We start from the raw sequence: 15066 nt of genomic DNA, 5'->3' as shown, positions 1-15066 counted from the left end.
GTAATCATATCCAATGATAATAAGCTAAATAATATTTGACGACAAAAGAGTGATTCCACAGATGTTAACAGACGATCTGGATTCTCCATTGAAATTGAATGCTTTCCCGTGATCAATTGTATCGGCACATTACAGTGTTGTGCAGGAGCAGTCCTTTTGTAAAGCCACTGCTGGATGAGGACCCACCAACGCCATGCTGGTCGTGTGGGTTATTTGACCATACTTCACCACGCAGGTCGGTGCGTGTAGTGAGGCAGAGGACGATGCTCCACTGCCCTCTGCTGCCCACCGCATTGACACATTGTGAACGAGGGACCCATATTTATAATAAACGTTTTTGGGTTCGATCGCGTTATTTATAAATGTGTCGTAACCCTCCACCACCCGACACGGCCAATCAGTAAAAAAAAAGTGTCACGTTGACAAAAGACCAAATAGTTCACTACTTTAGGCCACCGGTGTATTGAAGAGTGAATCCACAACATTTACAATTTTTTAGTACGACATTTCGCTGGTAATTACTTCCAGCATTTTCGGGCAATTTTTGTAAATGTTGTGGATTCACTCTTCAACACACTGGTGGGCTAAAGTAGTGAACTATTTTGTCTTTTGTCAACGTGACACATTTTTTTTTACTGATTGGCCGTGTCGGGTGGTGGAGGGTTACGACACATTTATAAATAACGCGATCGAACCCAAAAACGTTTCAAATGAATAATATTGGTCGCGAAAGCGTCCTACGTGTTAAACTAGGGACCCATATCTAAGAAAGAGAGGGTGGCGATGTGTCAACTCCCTCGAATGGTATGCAGGAATGAATATTCTTTGGTTCTGTCGGTAAAGTCACGTAGATATAAACAAAAAAAAAGGGAATAAAAATATCACGACGTTTCGATCGCAACACAAGCGGTCGCCATCGGGCAAAGGAGTCAGCCTCGAAATGCAAACCGTTTATGAAGGTTTGGGGATGAGCGTAACCCAAGTGTGTCAGGATATGCAGAGAGTATCTGGTTGCTATACATTTCCACATGAGATAGCCAGGTTGCTTCTGAAAAAAAAGTCTACATAGTTCAGTGGGCTTTACCTGTGTTCAAAAAAACACTTTTCGGATGGCTTGGGAGGGCTTTCAAACGTCCAACCAACGTCCCTTCTGTTATTTATCAAGCAGTGGGCAGATCACGGCTGATGATGATGATGATTATGGCGATGATGTTGGCTGTAAAAACAAAAACTCTGTCTATATTTCAAATCTTGTACCGTCTTTTGAAATACATTAGTTTTCACGAAGCACATGTCAAACGTCACGTCCTTTATTTAACATTTCCTCTTCCTGAAGCTCAAAAGTAACCGGTTGCATTGAGGTATTCTAGTTTCACTTTGCGTTTCCCGGTGTTCATGGTTTTTTTCGCTGTATTTTTGTGACGTGAACACGGCTATGGTTTAAACATCTTTTGTTTAACTTTTTAAACATATATAGAATTTACGTTACATGGCTAGAACAATGTAATTGTCACAGGGACTTATAAGGTACTAGCGGTAAGTACCTGGCGTTGCTCGGGCGAAAAAGGCATACACACACACACACATGGACTTACGCACAGACATCGACCCACACACATAGAAATACATGGACTTACACGCACACACACACACACATGGACTCACACACACACACAGACATCGACTTTAGACACACACATGTAGTTACACACACAAATCGACAAGGTATTAACGGCTTTCACGACGAACGTCAGTCTGTCGCTAGTACGCGTGTGTTTACGTGGATTGTTTATGAGAAATATTAACTAATTGCTGGAAATGTTTGCGTGAACAGGGATGGTAAAACGACCCCAATGGCAAGATTTGACCAGTGGGGATCAGTGACCCATCCAGCAGTGGATTGACCAAGGTCTGCCCGTACATTCGTGTATTATAACCAATGGCGTAATGGTACGTGTCATTGTTGCAGCTACGGTTTTTTTTACATCTGCACGTATACGGATGTCTTACGTCTGGGGTTCTGTTTGTATTGTCATCGTCGGTTACGGTCAATCCACTGCTGGATGAAGGCCCTGCTGGCCATACATCAGTGGATAATTGACATCGCAGGGCCGAGAGATGGTGGTGGCTTTGGGCAACCTTTATCCAGCAGTGGATTGAACATGGACGATGGTTATGTACAACTGCGTGGTATAATGTAATATATACCATTTATATAACGTATTTAGAGTAACTCGTATAATATATGTACAATGCTCTTACTCCATCGCGATATGTATAGACTCTAAACAGTATACTTTGTGTCTATGTTATGATTGTATAATGTTGGACAATATTTGTTTCAAGTACTGTGGACACAGAATGCCAATAATGATGTACAGCCCTTTGTAAATCTACTGCTGGATGAAAAGAGGATTAACTAACGAACCGAAAGATGTCCCGTCAAATGTGCATTCCCATACGACGGGCATCGGACACTTTGTGTCCGTTCAATGACAAGTTATTAAGAAAAGTTTACCAATCGTTTAATAATATCTTGACCTTCGTCCACTGCACACATGTACCGTAATTGTATATGCAGTACACTTGTGAATACTTCGAGTGCCAGGGGCGGTGAACCTTTTTTTTCTGCCAAGGGCCATTTGGATATTTATAACATCATTCGCGGGCCAAACAAAATGATCAACTTAACAATTAGCCTGTTATATTTGTGTCAAACATTTAATTAACTCACCCCTAATGCGATGGCTGGAACTGCTTCTCTTTGGTGAGGCGTGTGATGATGTTAGCTGGTATTGATGATGTTGCTGCTACTCGCAACTGCTTTCCCAGGTTTGCTCTCCTAGATTGATTGAATTTCGAGTCCCGCCTGCGGTTGCCTTGGCAGGGCCACACCAAATGATTTCGATGGCCTTATACGGCCCGCGGGCCGGACGTTCCCCACCCCTGGCTTAGACATTGACCTTATGTTTAGACAAAAACCGTGTTCTACTGTGCTATTTAGGTAACCGTGACTTCTTTTCTATGATGATTTTCATCTCTTAGAGAAATGATGGTCAGTAATTCTTTTTCACAGAAAAAAAACAGAGAAGAGACCACACACAGTAAATCAGGTGACCTCTGAAGATGGCTGGCGCTGAACATCTTCCATCCTCCACTGAGGTATCTTGCTTCACAGCAGAACATCATTTCTCCAGGGTCCATAGAACTTGTACCATTTTTGTAAGACAACAACAATGACTGTTCCATGGAGAGACTGGACTCCAAGAGAACGTGGAAATTTCCACCTCTCGTTTAAGGTGGTCAGCAGAAATTCGCACTAAATGCCAACGCGCAAGATGGTGCTTAACTGAGTGTTTAAATAAAATACCGCAAACACAACTGCGCAGGTTTTCGTGGTTGTGCTGTATAGCTCTCACTGATACGTTTTAAGGTTGTGTACCGTGTGCTCTCTGTCCAACGTTTTCTCCATGTGATGGATGTAGTAAATTCTTTAGAGTGAAATTTCTGAGGATGAAATGCGACCTAAGGAAATGACTTTGGTTTGCAGTAACTTTTACTTTGTTACCAAAGCAACACTTATCCACAACAGCACGTGACTTTAAGTCTGGTCCTGTAAATGTAACACTGACAATTTGCATTTTGGAATTGCATTATGCATTAAGCACTGCTATTTATATACAGCATTTTACAATTCCTAGCATGAGTTGACTCATTGCCCGAAAGTCGGCCTCCCATAATGCACTGCGTGCTGTGCAATAACTGTAGCTCTAGCTCCCACAATGCATTGAACGCGGTAACGTAGATACTGAATGTTAAAATGCACAGCAGTATTACTCCAGTGATGTCACTCAAGGGGCACTATGATGCCACATAAAAGCAACACGATTGTGACTCAACGCTTTTATTTTTGGTCAACAACGCTTCAAACTCTTGTCTGTATGCACCTACAAAGCAAGGGCTACAGTTTGTCAAAGCCCCTATTCAATCTCGGCACAGTGGGAGGTCGCTCATTCTTCTCAGCTGCTCCCATTGTCTGAAGCTCACTTCCCCCAGCCACCCTTGCTATCAACTCACAGCCACTGAATTTTGATTTAAAGCTTTCGTGACTGCAGGGATTCATATTCTTGGATCTTTGGGTAAGGTCATGTAGAAGGGAAACAATAAAATAATACAAATAGAAAACAATTATTGTTTTATATTTTTATTATTTTAAGTCCATATTTAAAACCTTACGATGTTTCCTTGCGCCTGATCTCCTCTTTCTGTCTTTAAAATAAATGTGCTCGTTTCTATACAAGTGTCTTGGATGCTGTATTTAAAAAAGAAGTGACATTTTATTGTGACTTTAAGTATACTGTACTCATGCAGGGCATTGCAAGCTTGCTGACATGTTCTCTTTGTTTTTCTATCACTGTGGCATGACACAGAAGGACATTGATACGCTTATCCGTCAAAATCGACCTCACCTAAAGGAGTGCATTGGTTATGCACCAGATGAATTTATAGATGAGCTGGATCGAAACGGTTACATTACTCGACATATATACAACACGTTTAAGGACATGAAAAGTACAAACAAGACTCAGGCCATCGATGATGTGTTGAACTGGCTGTACGATGGTGGAATTGAAACTCAGGTTAAGATGCTCAAGGCCCTGCAGATGGTGGAAGGCCATTACCCACGAGTCAAGCAATGGCTCAAAAATGTCGGTACGTAAACTCTTTCAATAAATAATCGTGTTTTTTTGCAAGATATTGCCAATTGTTTATCCAGGAAAGCCACAACACAATATTTTCGGCAGATACAAGGATACAGCGCGTACTCAAAATATGTAGCTAATTCTGGGGCAGAGTACCTTGATAAATAAAGCCTTATTCTTAACAAGACCAGTTATTTCCACGAAAACTAAAATCTATCCCATTTACACCTTGTATTGTTATTTTACAGCTTTTGAAACAAATATTACAACACTTTAAAATCGCTATATAAAAGAAAGTTTAAAAGTCACCACTGAAATAAAAATTAAGCTAACTCTGGAATGTACATTGCACCACTGCTTGAGTTATTCTACAGGGCAGTACTAAACTTGGATGGCTTGCAAGGCTGAGAGACACAGCTAACAAGTCAGAATTGCTTTTCAAGTTCAATTGTTGAGCTTTGTGGGTGCAATTTAAGTGGACAAAAAACAATTTAGCTACGGTTTAAGGGATTCCCAAAAATCCCAATTATTTGTGGGACACAGTATATTCACTGATTATTTCAGGGACAAACTTTAGTTGCAAAGCATGCATTTATTAAAATAAATACATACGTGACTTTACCGAAAAAAACAATGGTTAATTTATGCAGTCACGAAAGCTTTAATTCTTTATTAACACACTTCTACGGGGAAGTTACCTTTACAGTCCTGTCCTAAACGTGTTGCACCCCTTGCTTTCACCTACCCCCTCCCCCCGCCTCGGTTGCCGTGTCACCTTGCTCTCTTCGGCCCCTCCCCCCCCACCTCTACTTCTTATTTAAGGCCTCTGTCTGTTCATCCCTCTGGCCCTTTTTTCTTTTTCCTTGCTTCTCTGTCGGTCTTCCCTCTCCTTGCCCCTGTACATGTATTTCTGCCTCGTATGTGTTCACTCTGTCTATGCTGGTATGTCCAACCCAGAGGTGAACTCGAAATTTAGCACTCTTCTGAAATTCGTGGTCCGTCAGGTAAGTGTCTAACTGTGTTGTTGGCCTGACTGGTTGTGCATCACGTAATTTTTTTCTTAGGTTTGTTGAATTCTCGTCTCTCATCTTCTTGTTGTATTTACCTCCGTGCAGTTTGGCGCTCTCTATGTGTTGCGTTGGTGTCGATTTGTTTTTTACACCTGATGAAGATCGCTTGTGTTGTGGTCGAAACGTTGTGATTCATTTATTTTAATATAATTTTATGGTATTTCTACATACGTGACTTTACCGAAAAAACCAATGAGTAATTTATGCACGTCACGAAAGCTTTAATTCTTTATTATACACAATATCTTCAAATCTCGGAAGCTAAGCAGGAAGCTTAATCAAATATTCATCTAGATTTGAAGCTTTCGTGACTGCAGGAATCCACACGCTTTGGTTCTTTTGGTAAAGTCACGTAGGTAGAAAAAATAATAGATCACGACTTTTCGATCGCGACACAAGCGATCGTCCTCAGCAGTTCCACTGCTGGATTATTTCTTCCGCCTGAGGACGACCGCTTGTGTTGCGATCGAAACGTCGTTATATATATTTTTTTATTTTTCTACCTACGTGACTTTACCGAAAGAACCAAAGAGTACAAATATCATCAGATTTTACGGTAGTGTATATAATATTACGATGGTGAATATTTGCCATGACAGTTCTATTGTTTTGGGCATAAAGTACCAGCGTGTGGTTTATAAGTTAAATCAAAGGACAGGGTTATGAAATAAGTTGAGGTTGGTTGGTTTTTCCGAGACTGAAGTCAGGTTTAAGCTTAAGATGTTTAGCACAGGACCCGTGCGTGTTTATTTAATGAGTGTAATAGAGTCACGGTTGTCCTTGGATTTGGAAGTCTGGACCTTCATGTCATGTCATTGACAGCCATTTGAATTTCATGAATTTGGAACCAGTAGCTGGAAATAAGGCAAACACTTGACGGTTCAACTTGAATGTAAGAATCATACTGTAAACAAAGACCCCGTGTATAGCCAAAACAGACTTTTGGGGCAAGCGCTATTAGCGAGCACCTATGAAGGCCAGCATGGCATACGAGAGGGTGGGTGGCCAGCACCACATCCGGCCGCAGAGTGGCGATGTTTACACACAACACCAGTTATTCATTTGAGGTTAAGTTGACCTAAGGGAGTCCCAAGACCGGTTCAGATAATCGTCACTGTTATGTTGGTCGTGAGCGGCAGTCGAACTCGATTTGCCAGGTTTATAGAACAATGTGCTAACCACTGCGCCACTGCTCCTCACATTTGCGTGCACACACACACAGATGCTAGGAGCCTTATAGCAAGAGCAGATGAAGATGCACTGGCAGCTGGGAGGCACGTTGCCAGCACGCCCAGCCCGCTGAGCACTCGGATACCGTGCGGCGTTGCAGCGGTCTCCGAGACTCGGGAGTTTGTCAACGCTGCTGTAAGTGGCCCGGGCGAGGGAAACGTTGGAGGCCATTCGGGAGCAATACCAAAGAAGCCCCATCAGTCCTTCATTAACATTCACACCAAGGGGCAAGGTGTCGGTCAAACTGGACAAGCCGGTCCGATGATGGGGTCGAGGCGTGTGGAAAAGCTGGCGACGGAGATCGGAAACCTGCAGCTGAGAAGTGAACCCTGGAGCGGGACCACTGTCAAAGAGACCGACAAGTTGCCAGTGGTACAGGAAGACGGGAGTGACAGCCATCCTCGCGTGAAAGAGGGGCAGAATGATGAAGACGGCTTCTACTCGTTTGTGATTCTGCACCATGAAGACGACGGCGACGTAGCCAGGCAAGTGAAAAATGATCTCGAGCGATTCGGGGTAACTGGCGGCGCTGTGTACGAAGATAATTTTCAAGTGGGGGGGTCCACGCATATTTCTTGCTTGGACAGCGCCATCAATAACTCTGCCTTCATCATCCTACTCTTGACCAATAACTTCCATAGCAAGTGGAACGAGTTCACAATGCACGTAGCCCTCATGAATTCCATCCTAACCCCGAACAAGTATAACACGGTTATTCCACTCTATCCCCGAGAGAATGCACTCCCAACGCAGGCTTTGCCTGCGCCACTGAAAGCATTGACTTCCCTGGATCAAGTAAGTACAAGGTTTGAGATTCAAGTAAAAAATACGTTCTCCATTCTCAGAATTCAGGAACAAAGGAGAAGGTGGTCAGATGAACAGGCTCTATTGAGGAAACCTGACAATGACATTTAGTCACAGCCTACTGTTGATTTCTAATACTCTAAGACAATATCCCCTCATTATTCGCGAGGGATACGTTCCGGAGATGCTCGTTAATAGCAAATTTTGTGGATAATGATATTTGCCGACAAAAACGTATCTTTTTTTTTTCATGAATGACCTTAAATCACTTGATCTCATCATCGCTTTCTTTCTCTCGATGCCAGTAGTCGTGCAGAGTTCCAGATGCGATTCGCGTGTAGCCAAAATCACGGATAGCAAGTTTATAAATAACGAGGGAGTCTTCTTGGTTCTTTCGGTAAAGTCATGTAGAAGGGAAATAATTAAAATAATATTAGCCGTCCTCAGGTGAAGAAGCAGAACAGTTATGTTTCTTCACCTGAGGACGGCTACTTGTGTTGTGGCCGAAACGTCGTGAGTAATTTTACTTTATTATGTTTATTTGTATTATTTTATTATTTCCCTTCTACATGACTTTACTGAAAGAAGCAAGAAGATGGATCTCTGCAGTCACGAAAGCTTTACATCGAAATTTAACGAGGGAGTCATTCGAATACTCTACAGCTGGCCGGGACGAGGTGGTGCACGGGAACTCATGGGAGCTGTTCCAGCCACTCCAGTTGTCCCCGGGGCTCCAGCTGTTCCAGCCGCTCCAGTTGTTCCAGGTGCTCCAACTGGAGCAGCTGTCCCCGGGGCTCCAGCTGTTCCAACTGCTCCAGTTGTTCCAGGTGCTCCAACTGGAGCAGCTGTCCCCGGGGCTCCAGCTGCTTTAGCTGGTCCAGTAGCTCCAGCCGCACCAGCTGGAGCAGTTAGTGCAGTTTTTCCAGCTGTTCCAGCTGCTACAGCCCCTCCAGCTGGTCCAGCCTCTGCAGTTTCTCCAGCTGCTCCAGGTGCTCCACCTATTCCTTGGGGCTCGTTGTTGGTTCTTCTCAGGCCGTGCCACGGAGACGATTTTCTCATTCCTGTGTTTCCCTGCACTGATCCCCTTCCCTCGCCCCCATGCCTTTGTAAATGATTCTGTGATGTGATTGCATTCAGAAGCCATACAGAATCAAATAGTTGCTCCGAGTCGGTAAAATGGTCACGAACGTGACAGGTTCCGAGCACACCTGTGACAGCCACAACATTCTGCACGAGACATTGGACACGGCCGCTGAACTTAGCTCACTCAGTATTATCATCGCCGCTGGCTGAAGGCCTCCTCCCCGTGCTGTCGTTAATCCTGCACGGCCCTCCGATGCCACACTTCACGTAATGGAGAAATATGAGGACCCAGTTGCTCAGGAGGACCCAAAGGCGAGTGGACTTGCCGATGGTTGGTGCCAGAGAGCTTCCTGTGTGGAGGAAGGTCGTGCATGACTTTATTAGCAACAACGACAGGTAGACAAGCGATGCTCACGGAAATGAATCCTCCAGCCGTGGTGAAGACTGTTTGATCTCACCCACCACACCGCACGTCAAATCACTTCCCTTTGTCATTGGAAATCACCGCTGTTCTCCCTCTCCCCAAGCTCCTACAGTGACCTCGCTCGGTTCAAGAAACGTTTTAACTTGCATACAGGGACTCCGCTACTTCCGAACTTTCAGAGATACGAACAAATCTGTCCGTATGTCCAGTTGCCTGTTTGGACTGAGAGTCGTAAGTTCACCTGCTTGCAATAGATGGTGGTGGTGGCATCTACATCTATAGAACGTGAAGAACCAGTGGCATCTACATCCACAGGAGATTATACAACTTGCAAAGCCATTCCTCGTGTTTAGCGTACATGCCGTACGACATGATTGGAATCGACAGGAGTAAAGTTGGACTTGAAACCTAACTCGTTCGTATGCAGAGGAGTCTCTGTATCTATTGCATCATCAGTATTGATATTTGTTCCTGTGCTTAGCAACAGTGATAACAAAGGGAGAGAGAATCAGGCGAATAAATCGCAGTTGTGTGTGAGGGCTCAGTGTGGACAGCAGAGGGAATTCAACCTGAAGCCTTGAAGTGTGTTGGCCTAGCGGTGTGACGACTCTCCATCGGCGGGCCTCTGCGCTACTCAGTCTTGCACGCTCTGATGAGCTGATCATCGTTGAGTGGCGATATTTTAAGTTTTTATCCGTTAATCATGATGCCATTTGTACATACAGTGAGGGAAAAAAGTATTTGATCCCCTGCTGATTTTGTACGTTTGCCCACTGACAAAGAAATGATCAGTCTATAATTTTAATTGTAGGTTTATTTGAACAGTGAGAGACAGAATAACAACAAAAAAATCGAGAAAAACGCATGTCAAAAATGTTATAAATTGATTTGCATTTTAATGAGGGAAATAAGTATTTGACCCCTCTGCAAAACATGACTTAGTACTTGGTGCCAAAACCCTTGTTGGCAATCACAGAGGTCAGACGTTTCTTGTAGTTGGCCACCAGGTTTGCATACATCTCAGGAGGTATTTTGTCCCACTCCTCTTTGCAGTTCTTCTCCAAGTTGTTAAGGTTTCGAGGCTGACGTTTGGCAACTCGAACCTTCAGCTCCCTCCACAGATTTTCTATGGGATTAAGGTCTGCAGACTGGTTAGGCCACTCCAGGACCTTAATGTGCTTCTTCTTGAGCCACTCCTTTGTTGCCTTGGCCGTGTGTTTTGGGTCATTGTCATGCTGGAATACCCATCCACGATCCATTTTCAATGCCCTGACTAAGGGAAGGAGGTTCTCACCCAAGATTTGACGGTACATGGCCCGTCCATCGCCCCTTTGATGCGGTGAAGTTGTCCTGTCCCCTTAGCATAAAAACACCCCCAAAGCATAATGTATCCACCTCCATGTTTGACGGTGGGGATGGTGTTCTTGGGGTCATAGGCAGCATTCCTCCTCCTCCAAACACGGCGAGTTGAGTTGATGCCAAAGAGCTCCATTTTGGTCTCATCTGACCACAACACTTTCACCCAGTTGTCCTCTGAATCATTCAGATATTCATTGGCAAACTTCAGACGGGCATGTATATGTGCTTTCTTGAGCAAGGGGACCTTGCGGGCGCTGCAGGATTTCAGTCCTTCACGGTGTAGTGTGTTACCAATTGTTTTCTTGGTGAATATGGTCCCAGCTGCCTTGAGATCATTGACAAGATCCTCCGGTGTAGTTCTGGGCTGATTCCGCACCGTTCTCATGATCATTGCAACTCCAAGAGGTGAGATCTTGCATGGAGCCCCAGGCTGAGGGAGATTGACAGTTCTTTTGTGTTTCTTCCATTTGCGAATAATCGCACCAACTATTGTCACCTTCTCACCAAGCTGCTTGGCAATGGTCTTGTAGCCCATTCCAGACTTGTGTAGGTCTACAATCTTGTCCCTGACATCCTTGGAGAGCTCTTTGGTCTTGGCCATGGTGGAGAGTTTGGAATCTGATTGATTGCTTCTGTGGACAGGTGCCTTTTATACAGGCAACAAGCTGAGATTAGGAGCACTCCCTTTAAGAGTGTGCTCCTAATCTCAGCTCGTTACCTGTATAAAAGATACTTGGGAGCCAGAAATCTTTCTGATTCAGAGGGGGTCAAATACTTATTTCCCTAATTAAAATTCAAATCAATTTATAACATTTCTGACATGCGTTTTTCTGTATTTTGTTGTTGATATTCTGTCTCTCACTGTTCAAATAGACCTACCATTAAAATTATAGACTGATCATTTCTTTGTCAGTGGGCAAACGTACAAAATCAGCAGGGGATCAAATACTTTTTTCCCTCACTGTATGCTATATATACAGTGTTGTACTCTTTATATGTGACTTTTTGATTAATTGTGAATACTGTCTATCATGATCATCATAATTGTGCAGCACTTTTAGGAAGACGACATAAAAGTGGAAATTGATGTTAAGTTTGTATGTATAACGACAACCGATGAATAAAAAGACGTGTTTTAAGTCAATCCAGAGCATATGTTGTTAATGCACATGCATTGCATTTGGATGGTGATTTTTTTTTAAGAGGGAGGAATTTACATGTCAATCAGATCAACTAAAAATGGTGTGTTTTGCATTGAAACATTGCCAATGTTATTTTTGTTATGTTTTAATTAATGACCCTGTTCACTGATAATTATAATTTCCACTCTAAAATGATAATGTACAACCCTCTTGTCATTGCACCGTTGAATAAAGGCACCCCCACGCCGTGTCGGCCATGGTGATTGTTTGACCATAACTTGTTTGACTATAAAGTTGGTTGTTGATAAATGTCAACAATATGTAGGTAATGGCGTTCATTTAGACAGGAAAGCCTCACTGAAGTTTAAGATATTTCCAGGAGTGTCCTACATTTGGGATTTTTATGGAAAATAAATGCGGTGATGCTCGCATTGTGCTCCCCCCACCAATCAAAACCACTTATGCCCATGCCTCCCCCCTCCAGGTTACTAAGACCACAAACGACAGAGATCACACATCGACACATCCTGCCAAAGCGGCGTTGGTAAAGCGTTTCATGCTGTGTACCCGTCCTTAGTCGCCGCAACGTGCCACTCAGTGACATTCCTCGGACACATTCAACATTGGAGAGTCCGTAGATGGTACTGTAGAGTCCGTAGATACTGCTGTAGTATCGGTGCGTCTCTTCGTTCTCTTGCTCGACGCTAGAGGCTTGTGTGTGTGTGTGTGCAGGTGGCGTGCGTCGCACACACACTCAGTCAGAGACGAGGTGGTCGCAGGAGGCACCGTCCTCCCCTTTCATTGTTGTTGAGTTCACACCACCACTCGGACCCCCTCTCTATCACGACCATGCTGCCGCACGACCCGTCCCAGACACGACCCTGTCCGTATTGCACCAACGGCGTTGACCGGGACAGCCAACTACTGTTCGGCCGCGTAATGATCGGGCGAAGGTGGGCAGCGACGAGGGCGGGGATGACGACAGCAACGACGAGACAAGTCCAATCCCAGAACCGGCAGCCCGGTGCTCTCACTCTCCGCTGCTTTTATTCCCTTCGGCGCGGCTTGGCTCCGCCCTAGCTGCGCCTCCCTTCTCGAACTCACCAGAGAGTTCCAGGGGCTTCCCCACGAGGTCTACCATGACCCTTGCCCCAGTTCCTCTGCCCTGCCAGCACACACACCGCGTATATGCTCAGCGGCGTGTGCGCTAAGTGCCCACCTGCAGTTGCAGCTGCTGTACAACAGTCAGCGCTGTGTCACTACACTGCTATAGAGTCAGCAGATACTACTGTAGAGTCGGTAGATACTACTGTACAATCTGTAGGTACGACTATAGAGTTAGTAGATACTGCTCTAGTAGATACTACTGTAGAGTTGGTACATTTTATTATAGAATCGGTAGATAATACTGTAGAGTCAGTAGAAACTACTATAGAGTTAGTGGAAACTACTGTAGAGTCAGTAGATAATACTGTAGAGTCAGGAGCTACTACTGCAGTCAGGAGATACTACAATAGAGTCAGTAGTTTATACTATAGTCAGTACATACTACTACAGTCAGTAGACACCACGACAGTCAGTATATACTACTGCAGTCAGTAGATAGGACTATAGAGTCTGCAGATACTGCTACAGAGTCTGCAGATACTGCTATAGAGTCAACAGATACTATTATACAGTCAGTAGATGCTACTATAGAGTCAGTAGATGCTACTATAGAGTCAGTAGATACTACTGTAGAGTCAGTAGATACTACTGTACAGTCAATAGATACTATTACAGTCAGTAGATACTACTAAAGTGAGTAGACACTACTGTAGAGTCAGTAGATACTACTGTAGACACTTTTTAGATCGACTATTTACCCCCCACTTTCTATTCTTTTTTGATTTAGGACTTCTGCTCGCCTCTTATAAGTTTGTTGACAGACAAACAGGACGCCGGGATTTCATAATAGCTTAGTATTTGTTTATGTATATGTTATATATTTTTAAGAGAAGACAAGTTTTGAAATATATTTTCCCCCGGGCAAAGCTGGGTACTTCCTGCTAATACAGGTTTTTTGTGTTCGATCACTTGTTAAACTGTAACTATTTAATTACTTATTTTACCTTTTGTCACCTGCTTTTACCATTTTCTCCACTTTGGCACTCACATCCTTGTGTTGTTATGTTCGCTGTTGTAACTCGCTGACCCGCCCATACTGGACCATCTGTGAGAAAAAAAGAGCTTCATCCTGTTTGTCTAAATAAAGATTCTGATTCTGAACGACAAAAGTTATGACTCTGTGTTGTGTATTATTGTGTATTGTTATTTATTTAAGGGCCACCATGGTGGTGTGATGTTATCTATCTCGCCTGGTATGCAGGAGGTTGGGGGTTCGATCCCGATCCTGACGCCTGCTGTATATTTGGAGTTTGCGTGTCTCTCTCTCTCTCATCATCATCATCACGGTGGCTAGGGAGATGTTAACTAACTCGCCTGGTATATAGGAAGTCGTGGGTTCTATCCCGATCCTGACGCCTGCTGTATATTTGGAGTTTGCGTGTCTCTCTCTCTCCCAGTGGTCGCGTGGATTTTTTTCTCCGGATCCTCCAGCTTTTTCCCCCTCCACATTGAGAAACTCGCATTGAGATAAGATGATTTTGCTGCTATAAATGTCCAAGTGATGGGCCACTTTGTTGACCTGTCATTTTGTGGCCAGGCCGCTTCCGAAAAAATAAGTTAACACCTCAAGTGGGCTTCCCAAACCGTTCTGAGGTTGTTGGCCCATACTTCATGCTGGCCTTAATACGTGCTCGCTAACATAACATCACCTGGTCTCTATAAAGTCGTGCACGTGGTTCCCTTTCCATCAGTGTGTTTGGTAGGCCGGTTGACTGACTGGAAGAAAACCGTTTGCTTCCGTCACTCCCAGACATTGTTCGTGCATTTGTGTGCGTTTGGGTGATTTTGTTTTCCTTTCTTGTACTTGGGACTACCATCGTATTTTTGCACCGTTTGCTGTTCTAACATTCTCAACCCGTGCTAGACCTCGGCAAGGTAAGGTAATTTACCCTTTATACCGGGTAAAAAGGGTAAAGGTGTCGACCATGTCAAGGGGTAAGGTAAGGGGGAGGGTAAAGGCAGCGCAGAAGAATTAGCCGGTAGGGTAAAGGTAGAGCGAAGTATTAACCCGGTAAATACCCCGTTTACCGCTCGCTAAAAGCTCCAGATAGAGACGGACCACGTTTTTGAGGTAGTGGATGAGG

At 44.1% G+C, this 15066-nt stretch overlaps 1 protein-coding gene across 5 annotated transcripts; it reads left to right on the top strand.

Moving 5' to 3' along the window:
- The first annotated feature begins 1318 nt into the window (after positions 1 to 1318).
- Positions 1319 to 14577, top strand: LOC116953547 (uncharacterized). Of its 5 annotated transcripts, none has more exons than XM_032973842.2 (5): positions 1319 to 1361; positions 1835 to 1950; positions 3077 to 3162; positions 4431 to 4713; positions 6996 to 14577. In XM_032973842.2, exons 3-5 carry the CDS (start codon positions 3127 to 3129, stop codon positions 7916 to 7918), a joined length of 1242 nt encoding a protein of 413 aa, XP_032829733.2. In that variant the 5' UTR covers positions 1319 to 1361; positions 1835 to 1950; positions 3077 to 3126; the 3' UTR covers positions 7919 to 14577. The 5 variants fall into 5 exon arrangements, with proteins under 5 accessions (XP_032829733.2, XP_075931244.1, XP_075931243.1 ...); XM_076075129.1 differs by having other exon boundaries at positions 1337 to 1361; positions 1835 to 1909; XM_076075128.1 differs by lacking the exon at positions 1319 to 1361 and adding an exon at positions 1368 to 1536 and having other exon boundaries at positions 1835 to 1909.
- The last annotated feature ends 489 nt before the right edge of the window (positions 14578 to 15066 follow it).

Source organism: Petromyzon marinus, chromosome 52 (genome assembly GCF_048934315.1).
Source record: "Petromyzon marinus isolate PM22_M1 ecotype Great Lakes invasive population chromosome 52, UKy_Petmar_22M1.pri1.0, whole genome shotgun sequence".
Classification (NCBI taxonomy): Eukaryota; Metazoa; Chordata; class Hyperoartia; order Petromyzontiformes; family Petromyzontidae; genus Petromyzon; species Petromyzon marinus.
This window is presented reverse-complemented; position numbering and strand designations above follow the sequence as displayed.